We start from the raw sequence: 20,149 nt of genomic DNA on the forward strand, positions 1-20,149 counted from the left end.
AAAAGGTCTAAATAAAAAATACCAAACTTAGCTCCAATAGCACTTTTGGCCGCCGGAGTACCGTATGGGAGTGTGCGCGGACCAATCCTTTATACTGGAGATGTTCCCAATACACATGCCACCCTCCTTGCATATTTTGCCGATGACATAGCTGTATTATCCCCTAACCCTGCACTGCAGTTGCTCCGGAGAATCTGAAGATTGTGTAGCAGATTGGTAGACAATGGAAAATGAAGCTAAATGAAAGCAAATTCGTCCAGGTTACTCCGAAACAAATCTCCTCTCACAATCTATTACAGCAATAATCCTATCACTAAATCCGAGGGTTCTACATCGACTCACGCTCAACATGGAATCAGCATACAGACAGTACTGAAATGACATAACCTAAACAGACTTAAAATCACTCTTATCCAAAAATTACTTCCCCCCAAAATTTACCAAGTTGCATAAGATTTCCCATAACTCCAATAGTTTCGCAACAGAACCCACCCCTACAATACCATAAAGTGTGTTAAGAGGAAATGATCTTGAAACCTCATTCTGAAACCAGAACAGGCTCATAAACCATCTGCAAAAATAGGCCATGTCAACGAATAATCGGAACTTAAGGAGCAGATACAGACGGTGCCACCCAAGTCATGTCAATGGATGCCACTACGTCAAAATATAACTTCACGAACCAGTACAAACTACTTGTAACAAAAAATGGAAAAAGTCAACCAATGGAATATCTCTGAAGGCAAATTCCTACAGACAAACCAACGGCTCAAAAATTGATGGTGGCAGGGGAGTTGGAGTCTTCAGGATAAAACTGTCGACCGACCTGGCATAAAACTTGACTTGACACTATAGTTTTCCAGTCTGACATTTAAAAAAAATAGAGGAGCACAATAGATGTACTCTGCTTGATGTAGAAGGCCTTGAGTCCACCTCTTTTATCCCTATCCCAAAGTTCTTTCTGAGGAATAGGTAGTGTAGGTTATTTAGTAAAATGAAGTAGGAGAATAGTGTTGTTTATTTGCTCCCCTCAATATGTAAATAGTTGTAAATATATCTATGCATCATCAAGTTATATGTATCAGAAATTGCAGATTTTAATAAAATATTGAAATATTGAAGAAAAAATATTCATATGGAACATTAAAAAATATTTTTGAATTATCAAAATATTAGAAGAAATTATAATGTTTGTGTGTACTAAGTTGAATAAATAAAATACTGTCACACAAACGTGATACAGAGATGTTACGTATCTTTTTCTATTTGCTTTGAAAGCCGCTGAGTGAACTTTTGTATTTTGTAATAGTATTTTATGCCCGATTCGACAGGGCAGTCTCGAATCAGTGCCGACGATTCCAATTATTTCGCAAACTAGGAAATTAAAAAAACTCCCACGAATTTATTTACAACGCGCTGGACGACTTTCGTCCGCATCCTTATCCAACGTGTTGTCCCGGCTTCCATCGTGTTGTAGGACTTGTGACATTTGAACGTTTTGTGAGAGTCGGTGGACCGGCTTCTATATTTTGTAGATGTCACGTACGAGACCGATTAGCATAAGTTTAAAGAATCTGACTTTTACCCTTTAATCTTTATTAGTGTAGTGCATAAAATATGTAGCTACTTCCAAACATATTTGAGAATTGTACGTGTGCGGGCCAACTTGCTGAACATAAGTGTCACTTAAACGTAGAGACCAGATTTTTATGAAGTAAAAAACTGAAAATTATGCAAGGATTAATACTTACTACATGTAAAACCTTAAAAATATGAAACAATACTCTTTTTTACCTACAAAATTATATAGGATTGATATACATACTGCCATTTTTTCAAATCTGAGTAGAATAAATTAAATCTGTATTTGTACCCCGATGTAAAATAATACAAAATTAGAAGACTTGTAAAAAAGAGGAGCGTAATAATAATACATTAATGAAAAATTGGTTAGATTTTTTAATTCAAATTTATATTATATTTTTAAATCATTCAATGAACAAATGAAAATTTTGTTATTTAAATTATCTCAACTTTATATTTAAACATATAACGTTTCACTTTCCGACAACACAGATGTCGAATTTTTGTCTAGTAAAGTACTAAAATAATTATTCAGAAATCGTGAAATGCGGTCTGGTGTGATGTAGGTTTCAGAAAAACATTTTCTTTATCATGCCAACGTTTCGATCTTTATTGAGATCATCTTCAGGGCTCAAAGTGTTTAACGATATGGCAACGTTCACTTCAAAACTGAATAAAATCGCCATTTTTTACGAGAAAAATAATTTTTTGTTTAGTTTTTCTACTTTGTGTACGTTACTTATGCAGTATTTTATTTGGCATATTCACAAAATGACGTTCTATTCCGCAAAGTGTTTTTAAATTACAAATAAATGCTCATGATATAATTATTCAGAATCGTGAGATGCGGTCTGGTGTGATGTAGGTTTCAGAAAAACATTTTCTTTATCGTGCCAACGTTTCGATCTTTATTGAGATCATCTTCAGGGCTCAAAGTGTTTGTCTTCTGTGTAATTGTGCCATTCTTGCGTGTCGTGTTGAGACAATTACACAGAAGACAAGCAGTTTGAGCCCTGAAGATGATCTCAATAAAGATCGAAACGTTGGCACGATAAAGAAAATGTTTTTCTGAAACCTACATCACACCAGACCGCATTTCACGATTTCTGAATAATTATCGATTAACGGTCACTAATCAGCACACATTACTAAACTAACGTTCAGTAAAAACTCTAAATGTGCAAAAACTGCATTTAAATCCTTAAATATGCTGTAGACGTTTTTTTACATACATTTATTTTTCATGTTTTAAATTTTAAATTTCATAAGCATTATTTGTGTGGGGATATTCTATCCATGCTGAGTTTGTTTTTAACAACAGCGAAAAGCAATTAGGACACTAGGAAATTCAAGATTCAAAGAATGCTGTAAAAAAATTTTATTACACTTAAAATTTTACTTACCTTGCTTATATGTATTAGAATGTGTGATGTATTGTTATAAAACAGACTGGCAATTATATAAACATTTAAAAACGTGCACAGTCATTTTACTAGAAGTAGTAATAAAATTGTACCTGAGAGGTTGAATCTTAAAAAGTCGGAAACTACGGATAAATATCGGTCTATTAAATTTTATAATGTGATGCCAGAAAAAACAACTTGAAAAACTTTTTTAAAAAATTAAAAACTACCTGCAAATCCATAGCTTTAATCAGTTTTTATTTAGGAATACGTTAATGATTGATAAATAGAATGTTAACATAATCCACAAGAATATGGTTATGAATTGCAAGACCATTAAGATTTAATAAAACATTTTTACAACATATTTTAAATGATTGTAACAACTATTTCGATTGGTTTTTAACAAAATAAATTCTTCGATTTTTTTATTATTGTCGTAGAGCAAAATATTTACAAAACGTGATTTTTTACTCTCAGGATAGTGTGCAATTCAATTTTTTTAAATTAAAAAATTGATTTTCTGATTCATTTAAAAACATTATAAGATAAGGTACGTTTAAAAATGAAAATGTGAAATATCATAGCATAAATCATAAATCCACTAAATGGGGTTAGAGCCTCTAAAAGAAAATTAATATTTGAGACACAAAGAAATTATGTATAATTAAACTTATTAATTATCTTATTAATTAATTAATAGAAATTGAGAAATTTTGGAACTCAAGATTACGTAATAAAACAAAATACACGTTTTATATATCTATTGTGCTCAGCTGCAATAAAATATTATTACGAATGTACTAATTAGATGAAATAATGATATAACAACCACGAAGATTTCCCTTTCTCAAGCAATCAATCGTACTGTCATTTTTCAGCAGATGTAACACGGAACGTTACCAAAGAAAAGAATATATACAAAAGTTTCAATTTTGTGCCAAAATAGAATTTGTACATGTCACTTCTTAGGTCATCGATAGAAGACTCTAAATACAAGAAAACGATATTTGAAAAAAAAATGAAATCCGTTATAATTTATTTAATGTAAATTAAACATATCATCTCTCTATAATGTTAAAAACGTTTTGGCTGGTGTGTGAGAGAGAGAAAAGGACCTATACGATTTTAATGGTGTAGAAAGAAAAAAAAAGATAGTGGGAGGGTAAACGGAACTTTTTAGTAGAAATTTTCAGGTCTCTATTTTCTCAAATTTTACTTTAAGAAATTATGTCGTTATACATCGTTGGAAAGAGGAACGTTTGTCTACAGAAAAGTTTCATTTAAAATTTGTAAACAATTGATATCAGTATTGTAATCCGGAATTTAGTTACTTTATGTTCCTTGCCCGGATTAAAATTTTTCAAGATTTTCCGCGAGGGCTGAACCTTTTTTTACTGTGTATTAAACAGCTATTTAAGAAAAAACGCTAAAAACGGAAGTTAAGGAAATTATTTATCATGTCTTCAATTCTCTCTCTGCTTTTTCGATAGAACAGATATGATGAATTTCATTATGCGTACGACTGATAATGTCCAAATCACATTCCAATCGGCCCTTTTCAGGGCTAAACTTAAGCTGTTTTATCAGCCTTTTAATCATCCCTTCTCAGGGGTAAGCCCGACTAAAATTATGGAACTGTCTACTCAGAGGGACCTCAATACTTTGGGGATCACTGTGCCAAAGGGGGTACAGCATATTTTTTTTAAAACCTTTCTTAACCTTTGGATGCAATAGAGGTTTCTAGGGTTTCCATGAACAACGCCAAGGCTGTTTCCTTGTCGTTTTATGCTTTAGTATCCCGTTTAAGTCATCCAGGGCCAAGTCTGTAGACTTCTCTGTCTGACGTGCATAGTGCCTAGTACTGAGTGGGTTAGATTCCAGTGCTGTGCCCATAATATGTGTATCTATAAGTTTCTCTAGTGTTTTCTGCATAAAAGATGAGACTGATAGGTCTGTGTGTACTAGGTGTTTGATCTGTGGCCTAATCACTTTTGACAAATAGACCATGTTCTCCTTTCTCCATGCAGTGGTATCTCCAGGTATACCACGTATACTTCCTCTAGGGAGGCCTCAAAGATTCTCAGCAGATATGGCATTAATACTTCCTGCCTAGGCAACCTAGGCAATTGTTGGGAACACGGAGGCCAATTATTCCCCATTTAATCGACCAGCTACTATTCACAATCTGTTTGGTGAGATCGGGGTTGTGGTCTAATATGCATTGAAACTACGCCAAGATTTCGGTGTTTTATTTCACCTTCCTCAGGGCTCTACAACTGACATACAAATATATCAATTTTTTAGTTATTCAGCTTTGCAAGTGAGAATCAACAATCAACATATTTTTACGACTTACAGATTCTCTGTCAATATTCAAACATTTTCTTTTATTAACATATGTAAAACTTTTTCTCTCTTTCTTACCATCTTTTACGTTTAATTATAATCATAATGGTTTTTAATAAATAAATAACTTTTTTTACAAATTAATCTCACAGACTAAGTATGAAATATAACATAAACAAAGAGATCTTAGCTTACTATCATGTACGGCTACATCTGCCAGTTTGGGACTTGTACCGTAAAACCGTAAATTTTGATTCTATAATAAATAAATAATTCAAGCTATAACCTCTGATTTCTCTAATCAAATAAAACAATTTTATACATTAAAAAAATACAAAGGCAAAACAAGACTACAGAGCAGACAAAAATAATTTTGTTTTGCAAACTGTTTGGCAGGTTTTTAATATGGCTTGGTAGTGAATTAAACATCCACAGACCATACACTACAGGCGATACCTAGATTTATTTTTCTTACATAAAGGAATGTCACAGAATCTTGTTTTCAGATTTGTCACTTCATTTCTTTTCATAAAATTTTGTATATTTTCATGAAGTTTTAAGTTAGTCATAAGTTTTAAATGAAAAAATTCAGCCATGACATACGGTTTCACAAATAGTGGACTACAATGGTCTTTACATAATTTACAATGGTTACACATAATTTTTATTGTACAGAAACGTCCCCCACAATTTAAAATTCCTTGGAATAATGTCACGTATAGAATTCTTAGCATCTGAAAGACAAGAATATCTTTCAGATAGTACAATAGATGGGAATAGATGCCAGTTCATTGTCAATGTAAAACCTAGGAACTTTACACTATCATTGCTGTTATTTGTTGCAAAACTAATAAATGGATTTTTTCCATATTGAAAACAAAAAATTTGGTATTGCAATTATCATAACTATAACTTCTTACAGTTTTGATAAAATTCTTGTCATAGGCCAATTGAACAGTTCCACCTTAATTATTAACACATAAATAAATCATTTAGATAAATAATGAAAAGGGTAGGTCATAAAATTAAGATTTGTGATAGTCCTGACTGTAACAAGCCTTTTGGTAAGTCACACAATTTAATTTTTAATACTTTATTTTGGACAAAATTTTAATAAAAAATGTAGTAGATTTTTGTCAGATCATACATTAAGGCATTACCTTTTCTATAATCATATTAGGTTGGTAACAGAATATTATTTACACATAATTTGTCCTAAAAAGCAAGTTCGAACACTTTTGAAAACATTGGGGGTAGGACATTCTTAAGATTTTTTAATTATAAATATTAGTAATCACTATTTTGAGATCGTGAGATGCAATATGGTGTGACGTAGGTTTTAGAAAAACATTTTCTTTATCGTGCAACGTTTCGGCCTTTATTGAGATCATCTTCAGAACCTGAGATTTATAAACATTGTTTAAATTTCAAAAATACATGTAGTAAAATTTAAACAATATTTATAAATCCCAGGCACTGAAGATGATCTCAATAAAGGTCGAAACGTTGGCACGATAAAGAAAATATTTTTCTGAAACCTTCGTCTCACCAGACCTACAATTAATTATTAACTAACGGTCACTAAACACCGCACATTAATAATCACAAATATTTCGTGAATTAAGTAGTATATCATTTTTTAACTGACGTAACGCAGAAATATCACATTAAAACGTCAACTTATATTGCGCAAATCTTGTCAAGTTTCATGTTTGATCTACGAATTTAAGACTGGCTGTGTAGCTGATTGCAGTGATGTGTTTAGTCATTGGGTTGCAGAAGCCCAAGGCTGTTATGCATTATTAGAAAACAATGGGCCTTTATTTGGCGCTCGTTAACTTTCTTTTAGATAATTTTTGTTTTGTTTTTGATCTGTACTTACATAACGGTATAACAGAAGATTCGATTATCTTAAATAGGCATCCAGCTGTTCGAAAGAAATTGTCCTTTCCTTTCATTATTTTCATCCGGTTCGCGTCGCCTACTGGAACAAGATCGATTGGAGAAATTAACGTCAAACTAAATCAAAACTTTTTGAATAAGTCATGAGGACAATTCAGGATATTTATACAGAAACGAATAAGAAATCCGATTACATTTATTGGTCTATATTTCCAAGGTGAAACTGGTCTAAGTGGTGTACGTGTCCGGTAATAGCGAGAAAAAGCGGATCTTGCAAGTTCAATTTTGATCGAACAACTTTCAATGCTTTATCACCTCATATACTAACCATCTAGGTTTGTTGCATAACATTAATTAAAGCTCGGGAGGATCAGAAGACTTTCACGATAATTTGCGTTGTTATTCTAATACTGAATAGCCATCGGTAGATACTTTCGTACCGATAATTATGTTGTACAACATAAATAATTGCCCAGTTGAACATCTTTCATGTTAAACAAGAAGAATAGGCTAAAAAAATCACTATAAATCATATCGAATGCATCATATGTCTAGCATTTATCTTAGGAATTATTTATAATTGATAGTCAATAAACATAAAACCTTGAAAATAAACACAACTAGCTATTTAGGTTATATACATATATGTATATAACCTACATGTATAACATTTAACATGTATAAAGTACCTTTACTTATTTATTATGTATTAATATATTGTTTTTATACATTTGAATTATAGATATTACCTATATTAAAAAAGCTGTAGAAGTTTAATAAAAAAAATAATAATAATATAAATATAATAAATATATTACTTAAAATATATAAATATATTACTATAATAGTTATTATTTTTATGTACGGTCTTGGTTGAGATGAAAAATTTAGCGTCACGAGCGGGATTCGATCCCAGAAGATAGTTTTTTCATCTCAACAATTTAATTAATTGAAATAAAGTTTCTGTTTGTCGTTGTTGTGTTGTTTGTTTTCTGCATGCTATGTGCTTCATCCTTCTAAATTAAACAAAAATCTCACTATTTATTTGACTCAAGTTCTTTGAGACAAATAAATATTATGATTTTTGTTGTGATGTTAGTTTTTGTTTTGAACTTGGCCCCTTCAAAACCTTCCGTTTTTACACTAAAAAATACACCAATTGCACTTCTTTAACAATTTAAAAAAAAAATGGTGGTTCAGTTGGATGTTTGACTCACTAGACCTGGCACGTTCAAGTTCAGGTTCAAAATCATTTTTGCCTTAAAAGGTTTTTTTTATATTTTAAAATAAGTAATTATATAAAAAAAATTTAAATTTTAAAAAAGACACCAAATCATAAATTTGAATTTTAAATGCGGGGCAAACAAGAACTTATACAAGGGGTCGACATAATAGTACCACTCCATGGTTTTCTATTCTTTTTTTAAATTTGCCTATCAATTATATAAATTTATCCTTATTTCTAATAAATTTTGACTACTAAGAATATAAATGACAAATATGCCTATTCCTTTTCGCGCAGATGTATGAATTTCTCTTGAAAAAATTTTTAAAAATATTTTGCAGACTAGTTGAAAATGTCTCATGTTCAAAAAAATCTTACAGGGTATCTCAGGACCAGTACAATTTTAAAATGTCAAAAGACCCCATTTCTTACAGAACATAAATTTAAGGGATTTTCGAACTGGAATAATTCTGCAATTTGATTTTGAATTGGTCAAAAAATAACAAATTTTGGACAAATACAAATTGTTTGTTATTTTCTTAATTTTTACAAAATTAACTTTTTATTTATTATACTTGTATTTTGTTTAAATATAAGAGACTATTGAAAATAATGTTTAATTGTCAAATTAAAAGAATTAAAAAATCCCAAAAATGAATCTAACAATCTAAATTTCATGTTTGAACTGCCTGCCCAGGTGTAACGTGTAAAGATCTTATGGTTCTTATGGTCCTTATGGGGCAACCTTCTTGTATCGTTATTGCAGCAGAACTACATTTAGTAATGTTAGTAAATCTTTTCTCCAAAAATTTAAAAGCTTAGTTCCATTTATTTATCTCCGAGAAGTACAGACCAAACGTTACTGCTGTGAACCACTTAGTTACGACTCGAGAACGCAATTTGAAGAATTTCATCTGCTTACGTTCTAAAATTCGAACACTTCATTGTTTCATTTTTGGTGAACTTTGATTCATCAATCGTCAGGATTTATGGTGGAATTTTTTCTTCTTCCAAAACGGACATTTCAGCAATGAATATAAGATGCCCGTCATAATCAGTTTTCTGAAAACCCAAAACTTTTCCTGCATTTCGATAGAGGAATTTGGATTTTTGCGGCCATCCAATAAAATCTCCAGCTCCTAGTCAAAATTACGCTACCAGTTTCATGATGAACTGTCAAAACTCCTCTTATTGCGCTGATAATAATTTCAATTTCAAGTTCAATTTATAATAATAGAACTATTACAAAAGCAATTTAACGTTTTTACTACAATCGGGAAGCAAATTATTGGAATTGAGTGGTCCTTACAGGGTAAGAATTTTTTTTTTTCAAACTTTGTTGTTGTTTTACGATTTTCAAATTGAATTGTATAATTGATTTGAGCGTACAAAATTCTAATGATGTGTAGTTTTCTAATTGAGATGTTAAAATTCTACTGGTCATGAGGACCATCTATAATTTTTTTCCAAAACAGTAGTTATGTTCAACTGGTCCGAAAAATATTAAATAGGTATTATTTCTTAGCGTTTTCTATTGAAACTATGTAAAGTCTAATAAGGAACCCTGTATAAACATTTTTTAATTAATACAAAAGATTGGTCCAAAAGAATCAATATTTAACCATGTTACTTTATTGAGTTGTTCGTTATCCGTGTGCTATGTTATTTGTTGCGTTACGAAAAAACAAAAAGAACACCAATCGCCCTATTTCATTTATCAAAACGTAAGTGATGATGATTCAGCTGTTTTATCGTTTAAAACACCAGACCTTGCGTCTTCACGGTCATTTCTTTTGCTGCCTATTTGATGGCGTCGGAGGGCAAAAAATCTTTAACATAAACACTCTTTAAGTCTTGAAGAAAAACTATATATATATATATATTTATGTATATATTCTTTTTCATCTCAACCTTACATAAAAAGATTAATTAATCGAAAGAAGTAATTTGGTCATTGAGACCACTAAATATAAATATGTGTATATATAATCTTGACCTAAGTACATATTAATGTTTAAACACACACTTTCTTAATGATAAACGAACTGTAAATGTGTAACCAAAATGGAGAATTGTTTGTATTTACTATTAGTGTGTTTAGCCTTCTATTTGCTCTAATATTTATCACTTAATAAGCCAGACGTGGCACCTTTAAGATAATTAATTCTTTATGTAAGGTATTGATAGAGATAAAAAAGTCAGTGTCACGAGCGGGATTCGAACCCGCGATCTTCAGCTAAATACGCCGCTGCTCTACCACTTGAGCTATCGTGACTTTGATCCAATCGGACAAAATGGAAATCACGATTAATTAATTGAAATATGTTATTTAGTCAATCGGACCATGAAATCTAATGAATATAATTAATTCTGTTCAAAAACATAAACCAGATTGGTACTTGACATCCAGCGAGTTTAATAAATTCTCAGTGCTTTAATAAATTTCACAAATGAAACATGTCTTTCGCTCGTTCAGTGGACCAGATCTATTTCGAAATAATAACAGTCATTTGTATTTCTCTCACAAAAGCAAGAAGTGTGTTAAAAGAAAGTTTGAATTTTTCGGGGTTCTTAACGTCCAAAGAACAAGGGTTGTGCTTGTCGTTTTGCATTTGTTTTACCATATGGTGTGTTCGTGAGTACAGAAATTTTCTAAAGCTGTAATTTCAATATTATTAAAGTATTGTCTGAGTAGGATCAGAATATTTTAGAATTTTTTTATTATGCCAATAAAATGGTTTTCATCATTTTAATAACAACACCATCGTTGTTTAACCTATAGTGACATCTCCTTTGTTTTCTTGGATACCTAAGAGAAACTCAAGGTACTCAAGGGATACAAGGGGAGGTAGTGCTATTTGTATTAATTAATTTGATGCGTCAAACAATTTTTTAATATATAATTTATCGAAAAACTAGTTTTGAAATATATGTAAAAATATTACCAGTAGACAATGATTTATCGGGCTAGTTTAAATTTTCTTTAGGGACTTTTTGTAAATATAACTATTTATTAAATGAAATCATTTCCTAACATGATTTTGGGGCCAAAATACGCTGTTTGATTTATCCTTTATAACTTATTTGCTGAAGCAGATACCTTTAGTATTGCAATTTCAGCTAGCTAGAATAGGCGGATCAGGTTGACTATTGCAGACCTCCAAGAGTACAGTGGTAGTAATCTGACATATACGATTCTTAGGTAAAGACTTTTTTTGTCATATTACATTCTTCAGAAAGTAATTGATTTTGTGTATTGTTGATACATATTTATAAGAAAGTGGGGCCGGTAATGCAATAAGACGCAAAGCCAAAAATCCATCAGAGAAACTGACCGCATCATCAATTTGAAGAATAACCAGAATAGATTTACAGTTTCTTCAGAATGTTTTGTCAAGAAACATCTATCTTTATAGCTGGTTTTTGGTAGATACGTATAATAAAAATTAAAAGATATAAAATCGATTTAGTACTAAGCAATGTTTAAAAAAATTAAACGTATATGTCATAGTTTAAAAGGTGCATAGGAAAGACTGTTTCGGCAGAATTTTGTCTCTGACCAAATTTAGGTCGTCTGTGTGAAATTTATACAGCGATTTCACATGAAATATCAAAGAAGAAAAAGAAATATTTGTTTCTTCTAAATTCCTATGCATAATAATGTTTCTCTAGAAAGATTTCTGTTTAGATAGGTTTTTAGTGAATATAATACAGCAAATTAACAGGAAAGAGGAGGTTTTGCAAAATATTGTTTTCAAGCAGAATATACGTTTAGATATTTTTCTACAGAATAATTTATGGTGAGTTTGGTTTTTTGGTTTATTTAATCCATTGACTTCACATGAAGCAGCTCGTGTAGTACATACACTAAGCAGGGAAGAATTGTTCATTCTGCAGAATATTTTTTCAAGAAGAATTTAGGTTTAGATCTGTTTTTGGGACTCTAATCTCACACGAAGTTATCCAAAATGAACAGGAAAGTTTTATTATTCCTCAATAATATTTTTTCTCCAGAATATTTTTTTTCCAATTAATACAGTGACCTCACTTGAAGATATCCAAGATAAACAGGGAAGAATTATTGATTTTGCAGAATATGTTTTTCAAGATGAATTTACATTTAGATCTGTTTTTTGAGATTCTAATATGTACAGTAATCTTACACGAAGTTATCCAAAATGAACAAGAAAGTTTTATTATTCCTCAATAATATTTTTTTCCAATTAATACAGTGACCTCTCTTGAAAATACCAAATATAAATAGGAAAGATTTATTGTTCCTCCATGGTACTTTTTCTACAGAAAAATTGACTTTTAGGTCAGTTTTTGGTTCTTTTATAACAGCACCGTGTCAAATCGTTGTCCAAAATGTTACATTTTTTATACAGAATAATTTTCGTTTAGATGTGTTCTGTTAATATACTGACTTTAGATGAAGTTTTAGAACATGAGCAGGAAATTTTTATTGATATGTAGAATATTTTTTCAAGAAGAATTCACGTTTAGGTCTGGTTTTTGGTGAATGCAATAAAATAAATTCACATGAGGTTATCCACAAAGAGCAGGAAAGATTTGTTGTTGTTCCATGTCCATTTTTCTACACAAGAATTTACTTTTAGGTCTGTTCTATAGTTCTTGTAGTACAGCGACTTTACAAGACGGTATCCAAAATGTACAGGAAGGATTCAATCTTTCTGCACATAATATTTCTGCAGAATAATTTTCCTTTAGATCAAGATTTGGTTTTGTTTAATACACTAGTTCTACATGAACTTACCTAACATAAACAGGAAATATTTATGTGGCTTTTTTTAAAGCATAATTTACGTTTTGGAGAACAAAGTACAGTAAATTCACATGAGGTTATAAAAAATGAGCAGGAAAGATTTATTGTTCTTGCATGTTCATTTTTCCACACAAGAATTTATTTTTAAGTCTGATTTTTGGTTCTTGTATTCCAGCAATTTCACGAGAAGATATCCCAAATGTACAGGAAAGATTCATTGTTTCTGCGCATAATTCTTTTATATAATAATTTTCCTTTAGATCTATTTTTGGTTTTATTTAATACATTGAGACCATATGGAATTATCAAATATGAACAGGAAATATTTATTTATTAGTTTTTTTGAAGCAGGATTTTTTTGGTCTGTGTTTTGGAGTATAAAATACAGTAAATTTACATGAAATTATCCTAAATGAGCAGGAAACATTTGGTGTTCTTGTATAATATTTTTCTCGAGAAGAATTTACCTCCAAATGGTCAAAGATTGACATGAATTTTTTTCTCTAGAAAAATTTACGTTTAGGTCTGTTTTATGGTAAATGTAATGCAGTGACTTAAAAAGTGAGAAATCTGGTAGCGGAAGTGATCTCTTCATCCGAAGAAAGGTAGAAATAAGGGCGTACTGGATGCTTAAACCACTGTGGGCATAAATTTAGTTGCGCAACCCGATCCGCTATGTTTATACTTTGGCGGAGGCGTCCAAGGCGCGGTTTTCCCCTCTGGTGAAGAAGTCCAGGGCGAGACTGGTGACCTTTGACCGTGCGGAATCCCGAGGGCCGAGTCCTTCAGAAAGAAAGTGAAACCGAATCAGGGCGGGAGAGGAACCCCCCTCGCTATATAAGCAAAGAGGTGTCCCACCTGTTCATCAGTTCTTCCCATTTGCTGGATCCGCCGAGATGAACGCTTTGGTGAGTTCTGAAACACAGCTACACCTTCAAGTCGGACAGGGAGACAAAAACAGAAAAATCTTCATGTATTCTCAGAGTTAAAACTTCAAAACACAGTAGAATTCTATTAAACAAACATTCACTCCACTACACATTTGTCTGATAAAATTTTACATCTCAGATATTTGTTTAAAACTTATATGCACATGAATTTAATCTATCATAAAGATTCTATGTTTACACGTTCTTAAGTGAATATTTTAAGCAAATTTTTGTTTAAAAAAATTGTCCTTCTAACACTAAGTTACCCTGAGTATAAGTTAAATATTAAGATAGAAAAAGACATCTTATTTTGGTTAAAAGATTTCATATTCAGACGATACATAATTTTATTTAAACATTAACTTTTCTTTATGAAATTTAAGTTCAAAGTAAAATTTAAGCTACCGAGCATACTTTTTGTGTGAAAACCTTCATATTCAAATCATTTATTATAATTTTTTAAAATATAAACATACTCTTAAGAAATTTAAGTTTAAAGCCAATTTTATGGTTCAAAACTCTGCGAATATACACAAAGCACGAAAAATGAATTGGACAAATGCAAACTTGACTGCAAATTTATTTATATATTTTATTTACTTCTAAGAATTTATTTTCATATAGACACATCAGAATAGACAACAATGCACACAATTTACCGAGTTTATTTAATTTTCCGTATTTTTTTATAAAATTTCATTTTCTAAGCATGCTTTTCTTAAATTTTTCTTTTTGCCAATTTCAAAATTTACAATATAACACTCTTTAAATAACAAACCTTCAAGTGATGTAGGTTAGAAATTTATATTGCCTATTCAAACAAACAAATTACAATGAAGACAAAATATTCTGCGAAGTATACATTTTAAAATGTGTGAGGCACCATCAAACAACAGATTTCTGCCATTTTTACAGATTTTTTTATATATAAAATGTAAAATTTTTGTAAAAGAAAAAGTGTTTTGACGGTATAAATTAAATTTTTAACAGATAGGATGGTGAAAAAATATACAAAGTAACATTAAAAAATAAATACATACTTCACTTATTATCTTTACGCTGTCAACTTAGACTAAAAAGAAAAAACTTTTCAGGAGGTAGAAAAATTACAAGTACAAATAAACAAAAATTTTGAAACATTTCAAACACTCGTGTATAAATATATAGGCATTAATAATAAACACATATATAAAGTTTTTACACAAGCGGAACAATTTAAATTTGGCCAAATCCCCTTTTAAATATATGAACTCTTTTATTTGCAATTTACAATTATTTGTGGTACGAAATTTAAGGTGTTGTTTAAAATTGATAACAAAATTGTAGAAATATTTTCGTAAGTAAAACCTGTCATATACGCGCTTAATCATAAAAATGTAATAAATTGTGACGGGATTCGAACCCAGAACCGTGTCAACCATACACCCTCCTCGATGTACGGAATCTTTTTAATTATAGCCACAATAAGATTGAATTTTGAACTAAGTTTACTTGTTCTCTAATTATAGAATAGTTCAAAACTTGGATAAAAACGTGTTAATTTTCAACAAAATTTTACAGGAGTAAAAATTAATTAAAAACGGACAAAATAAAAAGAAACTAAAGTTCAAAAAAACTAATCCAAATATTATTATATTGGAATATATTTTTAACAATTAAAACTTTCTATTTCTCTCAATTAATTTTTCTCTGGAAAGAAAATGTTTAAAAATTGCAAACTTTCTCCCATAAAAAAACACAAATAGTTTTATGTAATAAAAAAAAACGAGATTAGCCGGATATCCGAGACTCGTCAGGGTGGGCGGCTCTCCGCCGACTAAGAACTTCGAGAGCTCTTGGGCTGCGCGGGGGTCGTTTCTTTAAATCTTCCGATCCGGTTTTTTGAAAAAGGATTAATTTTTTTCTTTGTTAAAAGTAAGATTTATATCTTTAAATTAGGTTCATCATTATTGACCAATTATCATCTTATTCCATATGCAGCAGTTAATTCGTTGATTTTTTCATTATTGCATTAGCATTTTTCAGGTACAAATAAAAATTAATTTTTTGAAATATTGAAATTTAATAGTTCGATGGAAAACGATGATTCACTCAGGATTCTTTTTCGTTTCTTCTAATCAGTTTTTTTAAAGAATAGCAAAATAAACTTTTTTCAGTAATGGCGTAGGTTTCATGAAAAATATAAGAAATAGAGATATATCACGAGAGGCGGTAATTACCAGGGGGGTTGAAGGAAAGGTTTTATTTTTACAAAACCAGTTCGCCGACAGGCAGGTACTTTCTGAAGATCAAGGCAATCCCAACGCGATCACAGGGCGGCCGGACTACTTTCGCTTTCGGTGTTCAAAAAAATAAAAAAAAGAAGCCGGTATCTGGACTTTCACCGGACGGAAGGGTTTGCACGAAGCCCGGGGGAGAGAGAGGGCGAGAAAAAAATGCCCGTTTCCCTCAATTTGCCTTATAAAGTATCTGTATTCCATTAGAAAGCCATAACTAATTGCCAGGATAATCAGGACTGTCAGCAATTTGAGTTTAACCCGTTCAATTTGTTTTTGTCTTCACATAAAACCAAGTCTTTCACGCATGATCTGAACAATATAAAAATTTTCTTTACGCCGGTTTGAAGAAAAAATCATAAAAAAGATATGCTAGAGAATAATAGTCTACCTTTACTAAATTCTATTATCAGATATCTAAAAAACTTAGCAAACTTTTTGTAAATATATGTAGTGCGGCATGCCAAAACGTTTTTATGTAGTACATAATTCCTTACATAATCAATAATTTTACTAATATTTATAATAATAGTCAAAAATTTAGTGAAGGAAAAATTCAAAACCAAGTTGTGAGTTACAAGATTTCTGACTAATACGAATCATTCATACTGCTACTATATACATTAATTATTTAAATAGAAGTATAATATATTAGTGTATTTAAATAATTCACTATCTGAGAGAAATTTGGAATGATTTTCAAGTAAAATTCTGTAATACATTCCATCTCTTACTTAAAGTGCTAATGATAATGAATCTTTCATTTTTTATTTGTTCCTTTAATCTTTATTTATTATTAATATTTCCTACTTTTATTGAGTACGATGTTCTTTAACAATTCGTCCACTTTATACTTCATCCATAGAACTTTAAAAAAAAAAAATTTTCTATTTTTTAGAATCATGTTCGAAATAATAATAATAATAATACTGAATAAAAACGTTTAGGGCTAGGGTGTAAAACCAAGCAAGAAACATAGAAACATGAGAGAAAAAATCAAGTTGAAAGTTGTGCAAACTTCTTAATGAACCGCTTTCGCTACTTGAACTTTAATCGTACACTTTACTTGACTTAAAGGTCAGCTGATCCTTGCCACCAATAAAACGCGATACCATTGTAAATTAAGCAGTTAAGATTAATTCGTTTATTTTCATCAGTACATGAACTAGTCTTAACATTATCTCTTTTAAAATTATATAACTATTATGTTTTTATGGATCATTGTTTTATTAATGGTGATTTTGAAACGCAGGTGATTTTGGTTGCCGCTGGATTTGTGGCTTTGGCCCACGCGCAGGCAGCAGAGAGGCAGACGAGGCTTGAGGACATCGAAAGGGACAATTTGAAATCGACCCAACAGCAGTACCAACAGCAGCCTCAGCCTACGCAGTACCAAACCGCTCCGGCCCAGTACCAAACGCCCACGCAATACTTAGCTCAACAGCAACTTTTTGCTCACCCTCAGTACACACCGTCTCAGCTTTCCGCTTACCACCAGCAATTGCTTTTCGCCCAGCAGCAACAGCAGCCCGTGTACGTCCCTCAGCACCAGCCCCTTCCCTTCCCTATCATGTTGATCCCCTCGCCTTACCTCTTCTCCCAGGACGTCAACTCCCTCTACCTCCAGGGTGTACAGCAAGCCAAGTACAGGCCGGCCCAAGTCCAACAAGTCCAGCAGGTCAAGCCCTTCCGCCCTAGCCCGCAGATCCAGTACAACGGCTACACCCCTCAGTACAACGCTTACCAGACGGTGTACCAGCAGAAATACCCGACTGGGGCCAAATCGACCGTTGCACCCCCTCTGAAGGACAACTATGTTCAACCTAACAACTTCAACTATAAACTCCAGTAAATCAATCACAACCAGGCGTCCACTAGTCTTTTGTAAATAAGTTTCATTGGTCTCTCCTTCCCTTCGTTAAGTTTTTTATAAGTAAATTCAATAAATGACTGAAATTTATTCAACTTTATTTTTATTAATACCCTTAGTTCTTAAACCAATAAGAGAGAAAATATAAGTATTTTATACTTAAAACGTGCGAAATAAATCGGCATACGTAATAATTTCTACTGTACATACTAAAATATGATAAATGAAAAAAAAAAAAATCAATTTCCTTACACAATTTTAGAACTTGAAACGTTATATCAGAGTGAGGAAGAAATCTGTTTTGAACAGAAAAAACTTTTCATCCAACAATAAATGTAAAAGTATAATACATATAACAATTGATCAGTCATTTAAGTATATCGTCAACAATTCAATATTTCACATTTGCATAATTTTACAAAGACAGACTGAACCATTTGGTTTAACAAAGATCAACAGTATTTTTCAAAATTAACTCTAATATTAAAACATTATTATGGTTTTTGTACTAACTAGGAAAATGTTTTATCAAATAAACTTTTAAGTAAGAATATAGATGTTGTAACATATGAAAAAAAACGCATAGGACGCAAAGTTGTGAAAGTTGGTAAGTTAAGTCGAAAATTGTGAATATCGCGTTAAGCTCTTTGAAAAATAAGAAAAACACCTCAGGAAAATATGCCAATGTTGGGAGAATCGGAACCCATATTCGTGGGATATTTTATACACCATTCTATTTTTGAAAACAATTAAACCATGCGATTGTCCGAGTTTACCTTTCACTTTAACCACAAAATTAGTTCGGTGTATGGGAGAAAGGCGAGAGAGAGAGTGAGAGAGAGAGAGAGAGAGAGAGAGAGAGGAAAGAGAGAGAGAGAGAGAGAGAGAGAGAGACAGCTACATAGAAAAAAGAATGTCTGAAAAAATAAGTGATAAAAGTAAGAAAGTCGAAAGAACTAAGTAAATAATGAATGAAGAAGAAGGAAATATAGGTAGATATATAGAAATAAAATTAATGAAGGCAAAAGAGGAGGATAAAAAGTGAACAATAGATTCACATATAAAGACGTATAGAGAAAAGAGATAGTGAGAGAGAGATGATAGATATAGAAAGATAACAAATAAGCCAAAATAGAATTACTTTGTTACACATTATATTATTTTTAGTAGGACTTAGGTAAATAGCAATAGTGGGGATATATATGTAGATAGGTGTATATATAGAGAGAAATGGATGAGGGAGTGATGAAAGAAGGAAATGAAACGATAGAGGTAGAAAGAGAAAGAGAGGGAATAAAAAAAGAGAAAGAAAGTCTGACAGAGTAGTTATTTATGAAACAGACAGAAAGAAATGGAGAAAAAAGAAAGAATGTAAAATGGAGAAGGAGATGGCTAGAGATAGAAAAATTGAGAGAAGATAGATAATTAGTGACAATTAATTAAGGTTTTTAGTTGAGATGAAAAAAAGTCAATGGCACGAGAGGGATTCGAACCCACGACCTTCGGCTAGATACGCCGCTGCTCTACCACCTGAGCTATCGTGACCTCGATCCTCTCGGACATCAACTCCCCATCTCAACCCCACCTTATTAGTTTTCCCTCCTTTTGCCATTTTCCAAATGTCGTGTATCGTCGTGTTAATATTGGAAAAAGAATGTAGTTTCAACTGCAGAGATCATAATATCAACCCTCAGAGTGTACGTGTATTTTAAATAAAGCCCAATTGTAAGTAGTTGGATTCGAACTAGGGACCCTTCGATGATGTGTCGCCCTTTATTTGGTAATAGGAAATTTGTCTTTTTATGGTGAACATAACACTTTTTGC

The 20,149-nt window shown here is 31.5% G+C and overlaps 1 protein-coding gene across 1 annotated transcript; it reads left to right on the forward strand.

Moving 5' to 3' along the window:
• Window positions 1-14,096: 14,096 nt before the first annotated feature.
• On the forward strand, window positions 14,097-18,414 carry LOC106673091 (activating signal cointegrator 1 complex subunit 2 homolog). The gene is made up of 2 exons (XM_014405048.1): window positions 14,097-14,157; window positions 17,707-18,414. Exons 1-2 carry the CDS (start codon window positions 14,146-14,148, stop codon window positions 18,304-18,306), a joined length of 612 nt encoding a protein of 203 aa, XP_014260534.1. The 5' UTR covers window positions 14,097-14,145; the 3' UTR covers window positions 18,307-18,414.
• Window positions 18,415-20,149: the final 1,735 nt, after the last annotated feature.

Source organism: Cimex lectularius, unplaced genomic scaffold (assembly GCF_000648675.2).
Source record: "Cimex lectularius strain Harlan isolate CLEC.00 unplaced genomic scaffold, Clec_2.1 scaffold205, whole genome shotgun sequence".
Lineage (NCBI taxonomy): Eukaryota > Metazoa > Arthropoda > Insecta > Hemiptera > Cimicidae > Cimex > Cimex lectularius.